Genomic DNA, 15,087 nt, shown 5'->3' on the forward strand with positions numbered 1-15,087 from the left:
TTCATCCAGCCTCTACCCTCCTCACTCTACTTCCATCCAGCCTCTGCCCTCCTTCTCTTCCCCTTTCATCCAGCCACTACCCTCCTTCTCACCCCACTTCCATCCAGCCTCTGCCATCCTTCTCTCTCCCTTCCATCCCTCCCTCCCTCTCTTGCCAATTTCATCCAACCTTTGCCCTCCCTCTCCCCTTCCATCCAGCCTCTGCCTTCCCTCTCCCCACATTCATCCAACATCTGCTATCCCTCTCTCTCCATTTTCGTAGTAACATAGTAACACGGACCGGCATTTTTGATATAAGGTCTAAGTCCAACTTTTGACATTTTGCTAAAAATGTCCAAAATTGAAGTGGGGAATATAGCCATTTTCAAAACAGAAAAACATTTATCTTTTTTTTTTTCAAAAATAGCTATTTGCTAGATGTTTTTGTGCTGTGCATGTTTATCTTTTTGATACATTTTTGGAAAAAAAACAAATCATCCAAGAGAAAAATGCACAAATCAAGCCATTGAGATGAAGGAGGAGCCAGCATTCTTAGCAGACTGGCCACACAGAGATCCCAGAAGAGCAATGGGACACCCTAGCGGGCACTGCAGTAGACTTTAAATAAATGCTCCCTTGTCTTCTGAGCCCCCCAAAACCCACTACCCCCAACTGTAAACCACTACAATAGCCCTTATGGGTGAAGGGGGCACCAATATTTGGATACAGTGAGCTTCTGGTGAGTTTTGGAGGGCTCACAGTTTCCACCACAAGTGTAACAGGTAGGGGGAGGTATAGGCCTGGGTCCACCTGTATGCAGTGCACTGCACCCACCACTAGACTACTCCATGGACCTGCATGCCGCTCTAATGGACCTGAGTATTACATCTGAGGCTGGCATGCAATTTTAATTTTAATACGTACCTCCATCCTTTACCAATGTAGTTCATGTAATAAAGGACTAACTTCGCTATATTTTCCCAGGCCATATATTATTAGAGTGGCCAAATTTTGTAATACTGCAATCGATTCAGCTGTTTGCCGATATTATAGTATAATGAATTACAGTAATCGAGACGAGAGATCAAGATTGCTTGGACAAGTGTCCTGAAACTAGATGAACTCCATGATGATCTAATAACATGTAATTTATGAAAATGAAAAAAAAATTCTGGCTAAAGCATTGATCTGATGTTTGTAAGTGTTAGAGTCTAACATTTTCCCTAACACTTTAGTACTTGATTCGATCTTTAAAAAGGTTCCAGAGGAAAAGTATATTCCTTCAGAACCGATTTTCTGATAGTCGCCAAACCATACAACTTTAGTCTTTTGGGTGTTAAGTTTTAAGAAATTTGCTAATGCCCATTCTTCAATCAGCGTTATATATTGTTTTATCAATAAAAAAGGATTTTTGCACTGGGCAAAGAACAAAATATCATCTGCGTAAGATACTGAAAAAATACCTTTAGATTGTAAGTATCCTCCTAGATGGCTCATGTAGACATTAAAAGGCTAAGGCAATAAAGAAGACCCCTGAGGAACCCCACAATATGATTTAAATATCTGCTGGCATCTGTTGTCAGCTGAGGTAGGCGGAGCTTGCTCCCACACCTCAATGTTTATAGGAGTAATATTTGTCAGCGGAGCTTACTCCCATGCCTCCAAACACAGAATTGTGATCAGAGCACTGAGATAGACAGAAATTCTGTAACAGCATAAGATGACAACTTGCTGAAGAAAAAGCACACAGTCACCAGATACAATGGCACCAAATTGATTAGATTAAATTACAGGCAACTCTGCGTTAGAATGAAAGCACAAAACACAATTCTAATGGTAAAAGCACTTTTAAAACGATTTCAGCATAAAAATATAAAAACACAATGCAGGAGAGCAATTATAAGTTACTAGTAAAAAAGGCCCGTTTCTCTGAGCAATGAAACAGGCGCTAGCAAGGTTTACCTGCGGCAGCGATGGGAGGGTGCAGGACGGCAGCGTGGGGAGGGTGCAGGTGGGGGTTTTCTTTGGAGGGCGGCAGCTATGGGGTCCCGGCGGATCAGGTGTTCGGACGGCACTCCTCCCCCTGCGTAGCTCGGTGTTTGTCGCTGTGCTTCAGGGGGGTGGAGGCCCTGCGTAGGGTGCTGTTTCTCGCAATGCATCGGGGGGTAGTGTCAGAGGGCGGTGGAACTGGCAACTGGCTGAGTGTCATAGCCCCGCCCTCGTCATCAAGTTGTGACGCGAGGGCAGGGCAGACACTCATGGGATCTTGCAACTACAAATTTGCATTTAGAATGTTGGGGTTGTGAATTATGTGTGGATGGGGCGTGGCTGAGGGCGGGTCTATGAGTGAGAGTGAGAGTGAGTGCTGCTGACAGCCTAGAAGACTACAGGGCTTCAGTGTTTCCCTGCCACACAGTGAGGTTCAGAACGTTGGAGGTGAGAATTATTTATATAGCTAAGCAATTACTCAGGATGAAGGCAGAGATATAGAAACTTTTAGAGGCCACAACCTCTGCAAATGAAAAGAAAGGGAAGTTTTTAGTTTGTTTGTTTTTCTTTATAGGATGGATGGAGGAAAAGCAGTGGCATAGCCAGACAACTAATTTGGGGTGGGCCTGAACTCAAAGTGGGTGGGTGGGTGGGCACCTCCCAACTCAAAATATACTTTAGCTTATGAGGATCCCTAAGCTCTGTCAGCTGAAGACTTCCTCTGAAGACTGTCAGAGCTCCCTTTTACCAAGTTTAGCAGGCAGCAGCAGCATCATCGATATCAGCACCCCACATATGCTTAGTTGTCAGTGGCTCGAAGATGCTGCCACCGTCTGCCAAGCTTAGTAGAAGGGAGTTTTAGCTGCCCTCAGAAGAGGTTCTCAGTTGGGGATCCCCACCAGCTACAGCAGGGGTCAGGTATTGTTAGATATGCTAGGGCCCAGGACAGAAAATAAAGAAGCCCTCCCCCCAATTCCCTCTCTTCACTGCCTCCCCTCCAATCTTTCCACCTACCAATACAATCACACTGACAGACCCTCACCAAATACAGAACAAGGAATCACAAATTAGAAATAAAAATATGTAGACAAAACCTGAACTTGGAACCTCGCCATGTACTGCAACAGTGGAGCAATAAAAACAGAAATGTATTTCTTTTTCTACTGAACACAATAAAATTACGTCCGCAATGCACATTTCTCAAGCTAACATATTTCAGTTAATAAATTAAAAATAAAATGCCTTTTCTACCTTTGTTGTCTGTTCATTTCTTTCCATCATTTTAGTTTTAGTTTCTCTTTTCCACTTTCCTGTCTTTTTGTTAATTCTCCTTCAAGCAGCTGCTGTTGATTTGTCTTTTCTCCACTCTCATCCATTGCTTCACTACACTTGCCTCTGATATATTAATCTTTCTATTTTAGGTCTTTCCTCTCATTTTTTTTCTTTCCTGCTCTCTGTCCACTCAGATTTTACCCTCTTTCTAACCCCTTTCCTTCTTTTTACTTTTCAGATACCTATCAGATTTCCATCTCCTCCTTTCACCCACTAGCTCTCCTATTCCCCATCTCACTCCTTCGCCAGCCTTCCAGCTTTAGTCTTCTCCCCATTATCATATTTCTACCCCCTGTATTCACTATCCTCCTCTTGCTCATTTCCTTACCATCCCCCTTGGCCTCTCTCACTTGGTTCCTCTATCCCAAGGTCTCCCTCCTTCCAACCCTTCTAGCCCAGCATCTGCTCCCTCTTTCTCCACCCCCCCACCCCCACCATCCACCCCTCCCAGCATCTTCCTGTCCCTTCTCCCTTTCCTCTTGCCCCCTCCCCTGGAGGCCAGCAGTTATCTCTCTCTCCCTCCCACCCATAGTCCAGCATGTCTCCCTCGCTCCCTTCTATCCCTGAATCCAACTCCCTCCTTCTTCCCCCCTCCTGTGCAGCATCTCTTCTTCCCTCTCCTCCACCTTCATGTTCAACATCATTCCCTCTCTTTTTCCTCTTCTCTCTCTTCCATTGTCCACTATCTCTCTCTTTCTCTATTTCTCTCACCCTTGCATCCTTAACATCTCTCTCTCCCACCCATGCAGCATCACTCCATCCCTTCCCACCCTCCCAGGTTCAACATTTCTTCTCCTCTTAACCTTCATCCCTCCTGTGCAGCATCTCTCCTTACCTCCCCACCCCTCATCCAACAATTATCCCACTCTCTCCCCCTCCTTGAAGCATCTCTCCCTCTCTCCTCCCCATGTCCAACAGTGATCCCTCTCTTTTACCTGCCCATGCAGCATCTGTCCTTCTCCTCCACTTCCATGCCCAACAATTTCCCCTCTCTCCTATACTCTCTGTGCAGCATCTCTCCTTCTCTCCATCCCCTCCCCTCCGATGTCCAACAATTTTCCCTGTCTCCTACAACCCCCTGTGCAGCATCTCTCCTTTTCTCCCTCCCCTCCACTCCTATGCCCAACAGGTTTCCCTCTCTCCAACCCTCCGAAGTCCAACAGTTTTCCCTGTCTACACCCCTTCAAGCAGCATCTCTCCTTCTTTCTTTCTCTCCTCTCCACTCCCATGCCCAACAATTTTCCCTCTCTCCTCCACCCCTCCCCCGTGCATTTTTCCTTTTCTTCCTCCCCTGCACTCTACTCCACTCCCATGCCCAACAAGTTTCTCTCTCTCCAAACTGCCCCCCCATGCAGCATCGGGAGCACCGCAGCACTTTGAAATTCAAAGGGTCACCAGCAACGTATAAGAATCACTGCATTGCTTCCAACTGACCCAGAAGCCTTCCCTCTGCCGCATCTTTCCTCCCAGGAAATTACATCGTAATTGGGGGGGGAAGACATGGCAGAGAGAAGGCTTCTGTGTCAACTGGCAGCAGCGGCAGTGATTCTTATATGCTGCTGGCAACCCTTTGAGCACAACGGCAGAAGGAAAGGCATCTCGGGAGCTTATCTTGCTCCAGTGCTGGCAAGGGTACACAAGGAGATATTAAGAGAAGGACACAGGTAAGATCAGATTAGAATCTATGAATCAAACCAAATCTGAAAATTCACAGTTTAGCTCACTGGCAGCACTCCAAAGCAAAAAAGTGTTCTGTTTCTTTTCTTTTTTTTTACTAAAAGGTGTCATGACTCTTGGGGCTTGGTAATTATAAACCCCAATATCATGGAGCATAACCCTGGCGCAGCAATCACCTGAAGTCTCTATTATTTTATAAAGTCTCTTTTATTGAATAAATCACAGATAATTTACTCACAGATAGATGTTCAGGATACAGAGACTTCTTAATCTGGAGGCTGTGGGAGGTGGAGATCTGAAGAGAGGTAGTTGTATTGCAGGGGGAGGGGAAAGTAGTTGAACAGGTAGAAATAGTCCAAAGCTGGGTGACTGCAATGTGCAATATCTCATTTGGAAGAAGATATTTACAGGGTAAAAAATCCAGGTTCGTTACAGGGAGTGCGAGGGCTTAGACGTTACAGGGATTTTCAGCAGGACAGAGCTGTCTGGAGCGAGATGGTGTTGGCTCCATGCCCTGGCTATAATGGAGGAAGAAGCCCCACGTGGCTGAAAGGACAAGGAAGTGGTGGGGCTTCACACAGGGAGGAGCAGATAGAGACCAATGGGGGACAGAGCCTGCTATCGGATAGCAAGGGGTAGTCCTAGAGATAGGAGGGAAAGGTTATACCTGGCTGACCTCTGATAGTAAGACTGAACAGGAAGACAAAAGAGCCAAGCTTGGCAGAGGGAGAGGGAGAGAGAGAGAAGGTCTGAGCAGCCTCACAACCAGTGATAGCAGTTCTTACACAGCCAAACAAGTGTGGTTGCACTGCCTGTGAACTACATTACCCCCAGTGCATTGCTCATGTATTTCTCCAGTGGGGAAACTGCAGCAATGATAGTCCTTGGGACTGAGAATAACAGTAAAGGCATTACACACATTTTAGGATCACGTTATAAACTAGTGCGAGGCTGTCGGAGGACAGAACACTCCCCGCCTGGTATCGGTAGATACCACTATCCTTATTATCACACTTTATCAAATTAATCGCATGCAAGGTCCATTATTGACATTCAGGCTGTCCATCGGCTGTCACGATCCCAGACTTCAAACAAACAGTCGCGAACTCTGGAACAACGTGAGTTCTTGACCTATTGTCGTCGAACGGCAGCAGGATGCAAACCTCCTGAGCAGGACTGGACTAACAAGCTTGGTTTGGCTGGAACCAGTTGCTAGGACGGACTTGGCTTAGCAGGAACAGGATTCAAGATGCTGGAACCAGGTTCAGGATGCTCGAACAAGCTGGACGGGAACAGGATTCAGTATGCTGGAACAGACTTGGCAGGAACGGGAGCTGAAAGCAAACAAAGCAGAGACGAGCAGGCAGGGGACTGGAGCTGAAGACAACCAGGATAGACACAGGCAGGATACAAAGCTAGCCCTCACAGACAAACAACAGGACTAAGGCTGAAGCTAAGGCAGAGAGGGACTAGAACAAACAAGGCAGGCTAGGCAGGACACAAAACCGACCTAGAGACAGACAACAGACTAAGGCTGGAGCTAAGGTAGAGGAGAACTAGAACAAGCAAGGCCGACTAGGCAGGACACAAATCTGACCTACACAGACAAACAACAGAACTATGGCTGAAGGTTGAACCCAGCACACAAACAGACTGAGAAGAGCAGAGGCAGAAGTGCCCATAGGCACACAGACTATGAACGAGGTAGAAGTGCTACGCTTCCTTATAAACAGGACAGAGGCAGGAAATACACAGAACCCAAAGTGAGGCTTGACACACACAGGAGAGAAACACGCAGACAGTAGCCAGCACAGCAGCTGACCCTCAGGACAAGGTGTGGACCAGAGGGGGATCACGACCACAGTTGTGGTACTGGCTGAAGGGTCATCTTCTTCATCACACAGGAGCTGAAACGAGAGACAGACAACAACAACACTAGACAACACAAAAGAGAGAGAGAGTCTTTGAGTCCTTGGTCTTCATGGGAGGATGGCGACTCTCTGTGCTTGTGCTTCTTCGGGTGGTCCAGGAAGCGAAATCTTGGCGGTGGGTCATACGGGCCATTCACTGTAGACAGGATGCTTCGTTGGGTGCGCTGGTGCAGCTGGGTGGAGACTCAAAGGGTGAATTCCCAGTTTAGGCCAAGGCGGCGTTGAAACGAGGGTGTGTCCACACCCAAGTCTAGATCTTTCAGGTCTCTGGCATGGTCTACTGAAGGGAATGACTCATCTTTACTGAACTCTTTGTTCATCATGCTCAGGAACTCTTTATCTTTTATGGAGAAGGCTGGTTCGTCTCCATCTTTGGTGTTCTGGAACACTGAGCTTCCCAGGTGTTCTCCTAGATCTGCTGGAGAGACTGTTTTGTAGAGCGTTGGGACAATGCTCTGTTCCTTCTGGGCGGGAGTTTCTTTGGTGGTTAAGTGGTTGGTACATGGCTCGAACAAGGAAGAGCACCCGCTGTCTAGGACATTGGTGTGAAGTACCTTGACATTTGACTTTCTTGTTCGCTTGAGGCAGGCATCGCCTGCCGTTGTCCCACCCATGTTGAGTGGGTGTGCATAGGGAGCACTGCATGGGCTCTTGCCTGATTCATGGATACCCAGGGGTTCTGGTGCATCTCTGTCTGGCAAAGGCGAGATCTCAGCGTCTGGCTTCAAGTATGCAAGCTGGTCAGTGGTGGGCCTCAGGTAAGGGTGATTCCGGGCAGCCTGTAGCGTGGGACTCTCACCCTTGTCATTTGGTATCTGGTCACGTTCAATCTTTGTGAGTGACTGTGGCATGGTGTCGCCATTCATAGCCTCTATCGCGTAACCGCTTGCTGCTTGCCTTGCCGTCTGTACGGCCTTTGCACAAGTTTTGATGCTGTCTTGGGCGTAGTTTTGGTGGATGTCGAACAGGTCATGGCGCTCTGATCTTGCAAGAGGCCTGTTGCTCTGCTCATTTATGACAACGTACGTTTTGGCTGCTTCGTCACGTCATCCTTTAAGGTGCACTTCGGTCAAGCATGTCTTGGTGCGGCATCTACCTTTGCAGTTTCCTTCACACACCTTCGTGCATCTCGGAGTGGCTTGGAATGTTGGTGCCTTCTCCTCCTCTGTCTCCCCGCCATGATTCGATGCAGGGTTAGAACTCGGTTCGGCATCATCTGGGTGTACGGCATAGACGCTCTGGTCGTTGCCATGTTCTGTACCCTTGATAGGTACTCTGCCATTTTTGGCAGGATGATCTGAATTCAATTCTTCTACACGTGTGGCTGTTTCCTTTCTCAGCCCATGCAGCATCGTGTGCTTCTCTTGCTTAGGAGTAAGCTTCATACTTGCTATGGCATCCTCGGAATCGGATTTCTCCGTCCTGTGCCGCTCAGGGCGGTCATTGGACTGGGTAAGCTCTGCGCTCCCCAGATCTTTGCCGGTCAGACACTCTGCTGGCTCATCTCTTGCTGTGGCTTTAAGTCGAGCCGCTGACGTCACTGCCGGTTGGTTGCTTGCGCCTTTCCGACACTTGATGCGGAGTGTGGCTGTCCAGCTCCCTCTGGTTTAGACCAAGGGAGTTCAGCCGATATTCTGCTTGAGAGCGACTGCTCCGGTCTCTCTTGCTTCTGCCCTGTGCGAGGGCTTAGACTTTGCGATGAGCGTTCTAGCTCGTTTCCCTTTCGCTTCAGCCCTATGTGAGGGCTCAGACTCTGTGGTGAGCATTCTTGCTCATTTCCCTTTTGCTTCTGCCCTGTGCGAGGGCTCAGACTCTGCGGTGAGCGTTCTTGCTCGTGTCTCTCCTGCCCCCAGTCTGCGTGAAGGCTCGGACTCTGTGGTGAGCGTTCTTGCTCATTCCCCCTTTGCTTCTGCCCTGTGTGAGGGCTCAGACTCTGCGGTGAGCGTTCTTGCTCGTTCCTCCTTTGCTTCCGCCCTGCGCGAGGGCTCAGATTCTGTGATGAGCGTTCTAGCTCGTTTCCCTTTTTCTTCCACCCTGTACGAGGGCTCAGACTCTGCGGTGAGCGTTCTTGCTCATGTCTCTTCTGCCCCCAGTCTGCGTGAAGGCTCGGACTCTGCGGTGAGCGTTCCTGCTCGTGTCCCCTTTGCTTCTGCCCTGCGCGAGGGCTCAAACTCTGCGGTGAGCGTTCTTGCTCATGTCTCTTCTGCCCCCAGTCTGCGTGAAGGCTCGGACTCTGCGGTGAGCGTTCCTGCTCATGTCCCCTTTGCTTCTGCCCTGCGCGAGGGCTCAGACTTTGCGGTGAGCGTTCTTGCTCGTTTCCCTTTTGCTTCCGTCCTATGTGAGGGCTCAGACTCTGCGGTGAGCATTCTTGCTCGTGTCTCTCCTGCCTCCAGTCTGTGTGAAGGCTCAGACTCTGTTGCTGAGATGGAGCGTCTCTGTTAGCGCCTCTTTCTGGAGCGAGTGCTAGTGGTAGTGCATCCGTGTGCATGCTTGCGTGTGAGTCACTGTCGTACGAGCTTGCCTCTGTAGTGTGCTCTGCTTTAGGCTCATTCATCTTGGGTGCGTTAAACTCTGACGAAAGTAGATCAGGTTCCTCGGTATATGAGGGTTCTTCTGACTCAAATTGCTTTAATGTGCTAGTAGGTGATGGGGTGTGTGCCATCGCATGAGCTTTGGTTCTTAGTGCAGGATCTTCAGAGACAAGGTGGTTAAGTCGTTTCTTTCTGTCATTCTGATCTGCAGCAGCTTCGAGAGCCTTGGCCTTTGCCTCTAGTGAAGCTAGTTTTTTCTCTTGCTGGAGCACTTCTGTGATAATGTCTCGCCCAGCTTTTCACGCACAGTCTCAGCCTCCATCTCCGCCCTTATGCGCGCTTCTCCAACCTCCATCTTGGCCTTTCTGCGGGCTTCCTCAGCATCCAGCGCAACCAGTTTTAGCCTCAGGGCGGCTTCTTGTGCAATGTAAGGATACTGAGCCTTGGCCACCCGTGCCATAACCCGCGCCTGAAGGGCCGCCGACCTGGCTGTCGATTGGCTGGAACGGCTTAGTTTCTCGCTGTACTTTTCTTGCTTTGCTTGATAAAGTTCCAGGAGTTTCTGGGTTACCTGGCAAGTTCTTCTGCTCTTGAACAATGCGATGCCCTCTGGCCATTTCTGTGCGCCTGGTGCAGGGGACACTTCATCTGGTCTTGTCTGTAAGGCATTAAGTTCTGCCATCCTGCCCTGGTTTGCTTATCTGTCTTTATTAAGTGAAAAGTCAACTCTTGTGTGCAGGGGGGCTGGGGATGTAAGGATTACCCAGCACGAAGCAGTTTGTCTTTCAAGCTGTTGGATTCAACTGGATCAAGTTTCACTGTTATGTTACTGGGCAAAGGAGGAGGGAGGGGGGACTGGAGAGAGTAGCTCTGAGTCAGGGCTGTCGCTTCAAACAGTAACCTAGCAACAGATTGCTTCCCGCCCTTCTTGCCCAAAGACCTTCAGGGCTCAGATTTCTGAGGCTGGAGGGAGAGGGGAGGGGGACCTTCCAAGTGTCTTCAGTGATCACAGAGGTGTGATATTCAAACAAAGAGCTAGCTGCACATTCTTTTCAAAGCTTTGGTTTTGAAAACTCTGCAAATCTTTTCTGCCTTTTCACAACTTAGCCTTTCTGATAGCTGGGACAGACCGACACTGCTTCTTCACAACTAAGCTCTTCTGATACATGCTTTTAAACTTTAAACAGTCCGATGTTGCTCTCTTTGGCTGCAAGTTCACTTAAATGCATCTCAATTAACATAGGCAGTGCAAGCAGAGTCACTGATTTCTTTAAACACAGTGCAGATGGCTGTAAGTTTTAATTCTGTTTTTTGTTGTTTTTTTTTACTTTGCTTACTGGTGAGCCAGATGAGAAGGGGTCCCTTCTGTGCAGGAGAGGGTATTTAAATTGATCACTATCAAGAATGCAGGCAGACACTGGATTCAGTTTAAACCTCCACGATTTTCTGCTTCTTTCACAAGCTCCACTTATCTAGTAAATGTATTTTAACTTTAACAGATCATCCAACATTGCTTTCCTTATGGCTTCACTAGAATGCAGATCAACTAACATCCAGACAATGCGCAGTTACTGATTTTCCTTTTCTTTTCCACACACTTGACCCTTCTGTTCTCTTAAAGGCACAGTTGTCCTGCTCCAAACTTCCTCACAGCTATTCAGTTATAATTCTGGATTTTTTACTGTCATGACTCTTGGGGCTTGGTAATTATAAACCCCAATATCATGGAGCATAACCCTGGCGCAGCAATCACCTGAAGTCTCTATTATTTTATAAAGTCTCTTTTATTGAATAAATCACAGATAATTTACTCACAGATAGATGTTCAGGATACAGAGACTTCTTAATCTGGAGGCTGTGGGAGGTGGAGATCTGAAGAGAGGTAGTTGTATTGCAGGGGGAGGGGAAAGTAGTTGAACAGGTAGAAATAGTCCAAAGCTGGGTGACTGCAATGTGCAATATCTCATTTGGAAGAAGATATTTACAGGGTAAAAAATCCAGGTTCGTTACAGGGAGTGCGAGGGCTTAGACGTTACAGGGATTTTCAGCAGGACAGAGCTGTCTGGAGCGAGATGGTGTTGGCTCCATGCCCTGGCTATAATGGAGGAAGAAGCCCCACGTGGCTGAAAGGACAAGGAAGTGGTGGGGCTTCACACAGGGAGGAGCAGATAGAGACCAATGGGGGACAGAGCCTGCTATCGGATAGCAAGGGGTAGTCCTAGAGATAGGAGGGAAAGGTCATACCTGGCTGACCTCTGATAGTAAGACTGAACAGGAAGACAAAAGAGCCAAGCTTGGCAGAGGGAGAGGGAGAGAGAGAGAAGGTCTGAGCAGCCTCACAACCAGTGATAGCAGTTCTTACACAGCCAAACAAGTGTGGTTGCACTGCCTGTGAACTACATTACCCCCAGTGCATTGCTCATGTATTTCTCCAGTGGGGAAACTGCAGCAATGATAGTCCTTGGGACTGAGAATAACAGTAAAGGCATTACACACATTTTAGGATCACGTTATAAACTAGTGCGAGGCTGTCGGAGGACAGAACAAAAGGCTCTACAGAACTGCCCTCCTCTAAAAGCACATAGTCCCTCCACTCTCCTCCATCCACTCAGCCTCTGCCCTCCCTCTCCCCTACTTTCATGGAGCCTCTGTCCTCCCCAGTGGCGTAGCCATGGGTGGGGCGGGTGGGCATAGCCCACCCACTTTGGACTCAGGTCCACCCAGCAGAAGTACAGCAGTGATGTGGTTGGCGGGGATCCCCAAGACCTGCCAGCTGAAGATTCCTGGCATCTCTTCCTCTAGGAGATCGTGGGGGATCACTTAACTCCACTCCCTTGACCCTTCCCCTTTTTACCTTTAAATCCTTTAGTTCTTCACCGGCAGCAAGCAGCAACACGTTCCCTGTGCTGACACCGGCCCCGAGCCTTCCCTTTGATGCAACTTCCTGTTTGTGGGACCAGGAAGTTGCATTAGAGGGAAGGGTCAGAGCCGGTGCAAGCGAAGAGGAATGAGTTGCTGTTCGCTGCTGGTGAAGACATAAAGAATTTAAAGGTACCAGGAGGGCAAGGGAGTAGAGTTAAATGACCCCCCAGATTGTCTGGGGGGGAGGGAGAAATGTTGGGGGGCGGCAGGGGGCAGGGTTGTCATGCCCACGCATTTTGGGCTCAGACCCACCCAAAATTGGGTGTCTGGCTACGCCCCTGGTCCTCCCTCATGCTCCCCCTTCCATTCAGCCTAAGCGCCTTCTGTGATTCTTTCCCCCAAATCAGCATCTGTCTCCTCTCTGTTCCTGCCCCCCCCCCCCCCCACACACACACCCATCCCTGCTGCTGCTACTTTTATAGATGAGCAGCAGCAGTGGCAAAAGAAGCTGCAGCCACGTGAGACCAGACTCTCCATACAAGCGGCTATGGGCTGTGCCCCGGAGGCCGGAACAGGAAGTGATGTCTGGGGAGCAGAATCATCAGCCATGTATGTGAAGAGTCTGGTGCCGCATGGCTGCAGCTTGTTTTGCCAGTGCTGCTGCTGCTCATGTAGAGAAGCAGCAGGGGTGGGTATGTGTGGGGGGAGCAGGAATAGAGAGGACTAAGGTAGACGCTGGATTGGGGGGAGTAGTAGTGGTTCAGGTGATGGCAGGAGGGAGGCTGGGATTTGCTGTGGCACCCCTGAGTTTGCTGCGGTGCACAGTTTGGGAACTGCTGCTTTACTCAAATAAAAACACATAAATATTTCACTTTTTAATATTTATGGGGCCAATATTCAGACCACAGGAGTAAGACCGGCACTGAATATCCGGCTTATTTTTGGGCAGTTTAAAGATAACCGGCTAAGTCAATATTCAGATTTAGCCAGCTATCTGTAAACTGGCCAAAGATATACCAGGTTTTCACATGGCCAAATATGGCTGCGAAACCTGGTTTAAAAATCGGCGGATAGCCGGTTCTATTGGAAAATACAGTCGGCTATATGGTAGCCGCTAACCAGGGATATTCAGCGGAGGAAAGCTGGTTATTCCCCACTGAATATCGATGGATAGCTGGTTAAGCACTATTTAACTGGTCAGCAGCCATTCTGACTAGTTAAATAGCGCTGAATATCAGGGGATATGTGTTTTTTTTCTTTATTATTTGAATTGTCTTTTATTACTGACTTTATGCATGCATGTTCACAGTAATTTACTGCCCCTGAAGCAGCCCTTCTGGGAGAAAACATGGCCCTGTAGGACATGTGTGTATAAAGACTTGACAGTTTTAGTAGTGAATAAATGATACTGTCTGCAATTCTACTTGGTCTGCTCTTTATTTACCATCTAAAACAGGCTTTACATGAGGAAAATGCTTTATAAACTTTTTGGACCTGTGGTTCTGACCTTCCTACTCAAGATATTTAGAATTATTTCCTTGTTAGGACATAATATTAATAAGAAAAAAATTGTTTTTCAAGGTATATAAAATTACTTAAGAAGTTCCTAGAATCTGCAGAGAGATACTTCATGAAAGAAGGAATGGTGAACTACTATGTCTTTACTGATAGTCCTGATGAAGTGAAAGCTCTCAATCTGGAAATAAGCAGAACATTGAGGATCATCACAGTTCCTGAATACTCTAACTGGGAACAGGCTGTTCTGGGAAGGATGGAGGTCCTCAAAAACCAAACTGAACTGTTATTTCAGAAGGAGGTGGACTATCTAGTCAGTTTAGATACAGATGTAGTGATGTTGAACCCTATAGGAGTGGAGATCCTTGGGGACTTGGTAAGCGTGATTCATCCTGGATTTTACCATAGTCAACGTAAAAATTTACCGTATGAAAGGCGCCCAGCTTCTCGAGCTTTTATTCCCGAAGATGAAGGAGATTTTTACTACCAGGCAAATTTCTTTCTTGGGACAGTGCAGAGGATCTACCATTTGACAAAAACATGCTATGAAGGCATCCAGATAGACAAAGCCAATGGTATTCAAGCAAGGGTCTTTGAAGAAAGTCACTTTAACAAGTATCTTGTCTACAATAAACCCACAAAAGTGTTGTCTCCTGAATATATATGGAGCAACAGTCTTGGGAGCCCAAAGGACATAAAGATTAAACGGGTGAACCATGGAGATAAACATTTTTAAAAAGCATACGTGAAGCATGTATGTATGTGTGTTTCTAGTGGTGTTGTTTCTGTACATGTCTTTGTCTTGGAGGAGAGAAGTGAGAGAGAGATTTGAATGGTGCAGTATCCAAACATTCTATTGCAGTGGTTCCCTACCCTGGTCCTGGAGGCACCCCAACCTGACAGGCTGGGGTGCCTCCAAGACCAGGTTTGGGAACCACTGTTCTATTGGATTGGAAAGAATAATATTAAACCAAGTGCAAAAATAAATCAATCTATTAGATGCAGCTGACAACAGATTTCTTAGAGTGGATTTACAGGGTGCCGCTGTCCCACAGCCAGGGCTGGATTAATACCATGTTAATCCCCAAACAAATATACATTTGTAGGCCTCTACCATGGACCCCTATTTACTTCTTTTCTCAACCCCTATATAGAATATCATTTGTTGTTTCCATGCTCCCCATTGGGATCCTTGTTCATGGGTTTCAAGAGTGAGGAAAGCTGCAGGGCTTAGTTCTGGTATGGTGGCAACAGTAGATTGTGACTAAACA

The 15,087-nt window shown here is 47.7% G+C and overlaps 1 protein-coding gene across 1 annotated transcript in view; it reads left to right on the forward strand.

The window, feature by feature from the left end:
- Window positions 1–14,831, forward strand: part of LOC115466325 (histo-blood group ABO system transferase-like) — a 102,967-nt gene extending 88,136 nt beyond the window's left edge. Inside the window, exon 9 of the mRNA XM_030197502.1 lies at window positions 13,883–14,831. Coding sequence (XP_030053362.1) covers window positions 13,883–14,552 — 670 coding nt within the window. The 3' untranslated portion in view covers window positions 14,553–14,831. The remainder of the gene's footprint in view (window positions 1–13,882) is intronic.
- The last annotated feature ends 256 nt before the right edge of the window (window positions 14,832–15,087 follow it).

The sequence above is a fragment of the Microcaecilia unicolor genome, chromosome 3 (genome assembly GCF_901765095.1).
Source record: "Microcaecilia unicolor chromosome 3, aMicUni1.1, whole genome shotgun sequence".
Lineage (NCBI taxonomy): Eukaryota > Metazoa > Chordata > Amphibia > Gymnophiona > Siphonopidae > Microcaecilia > Microcaecilia unicolor.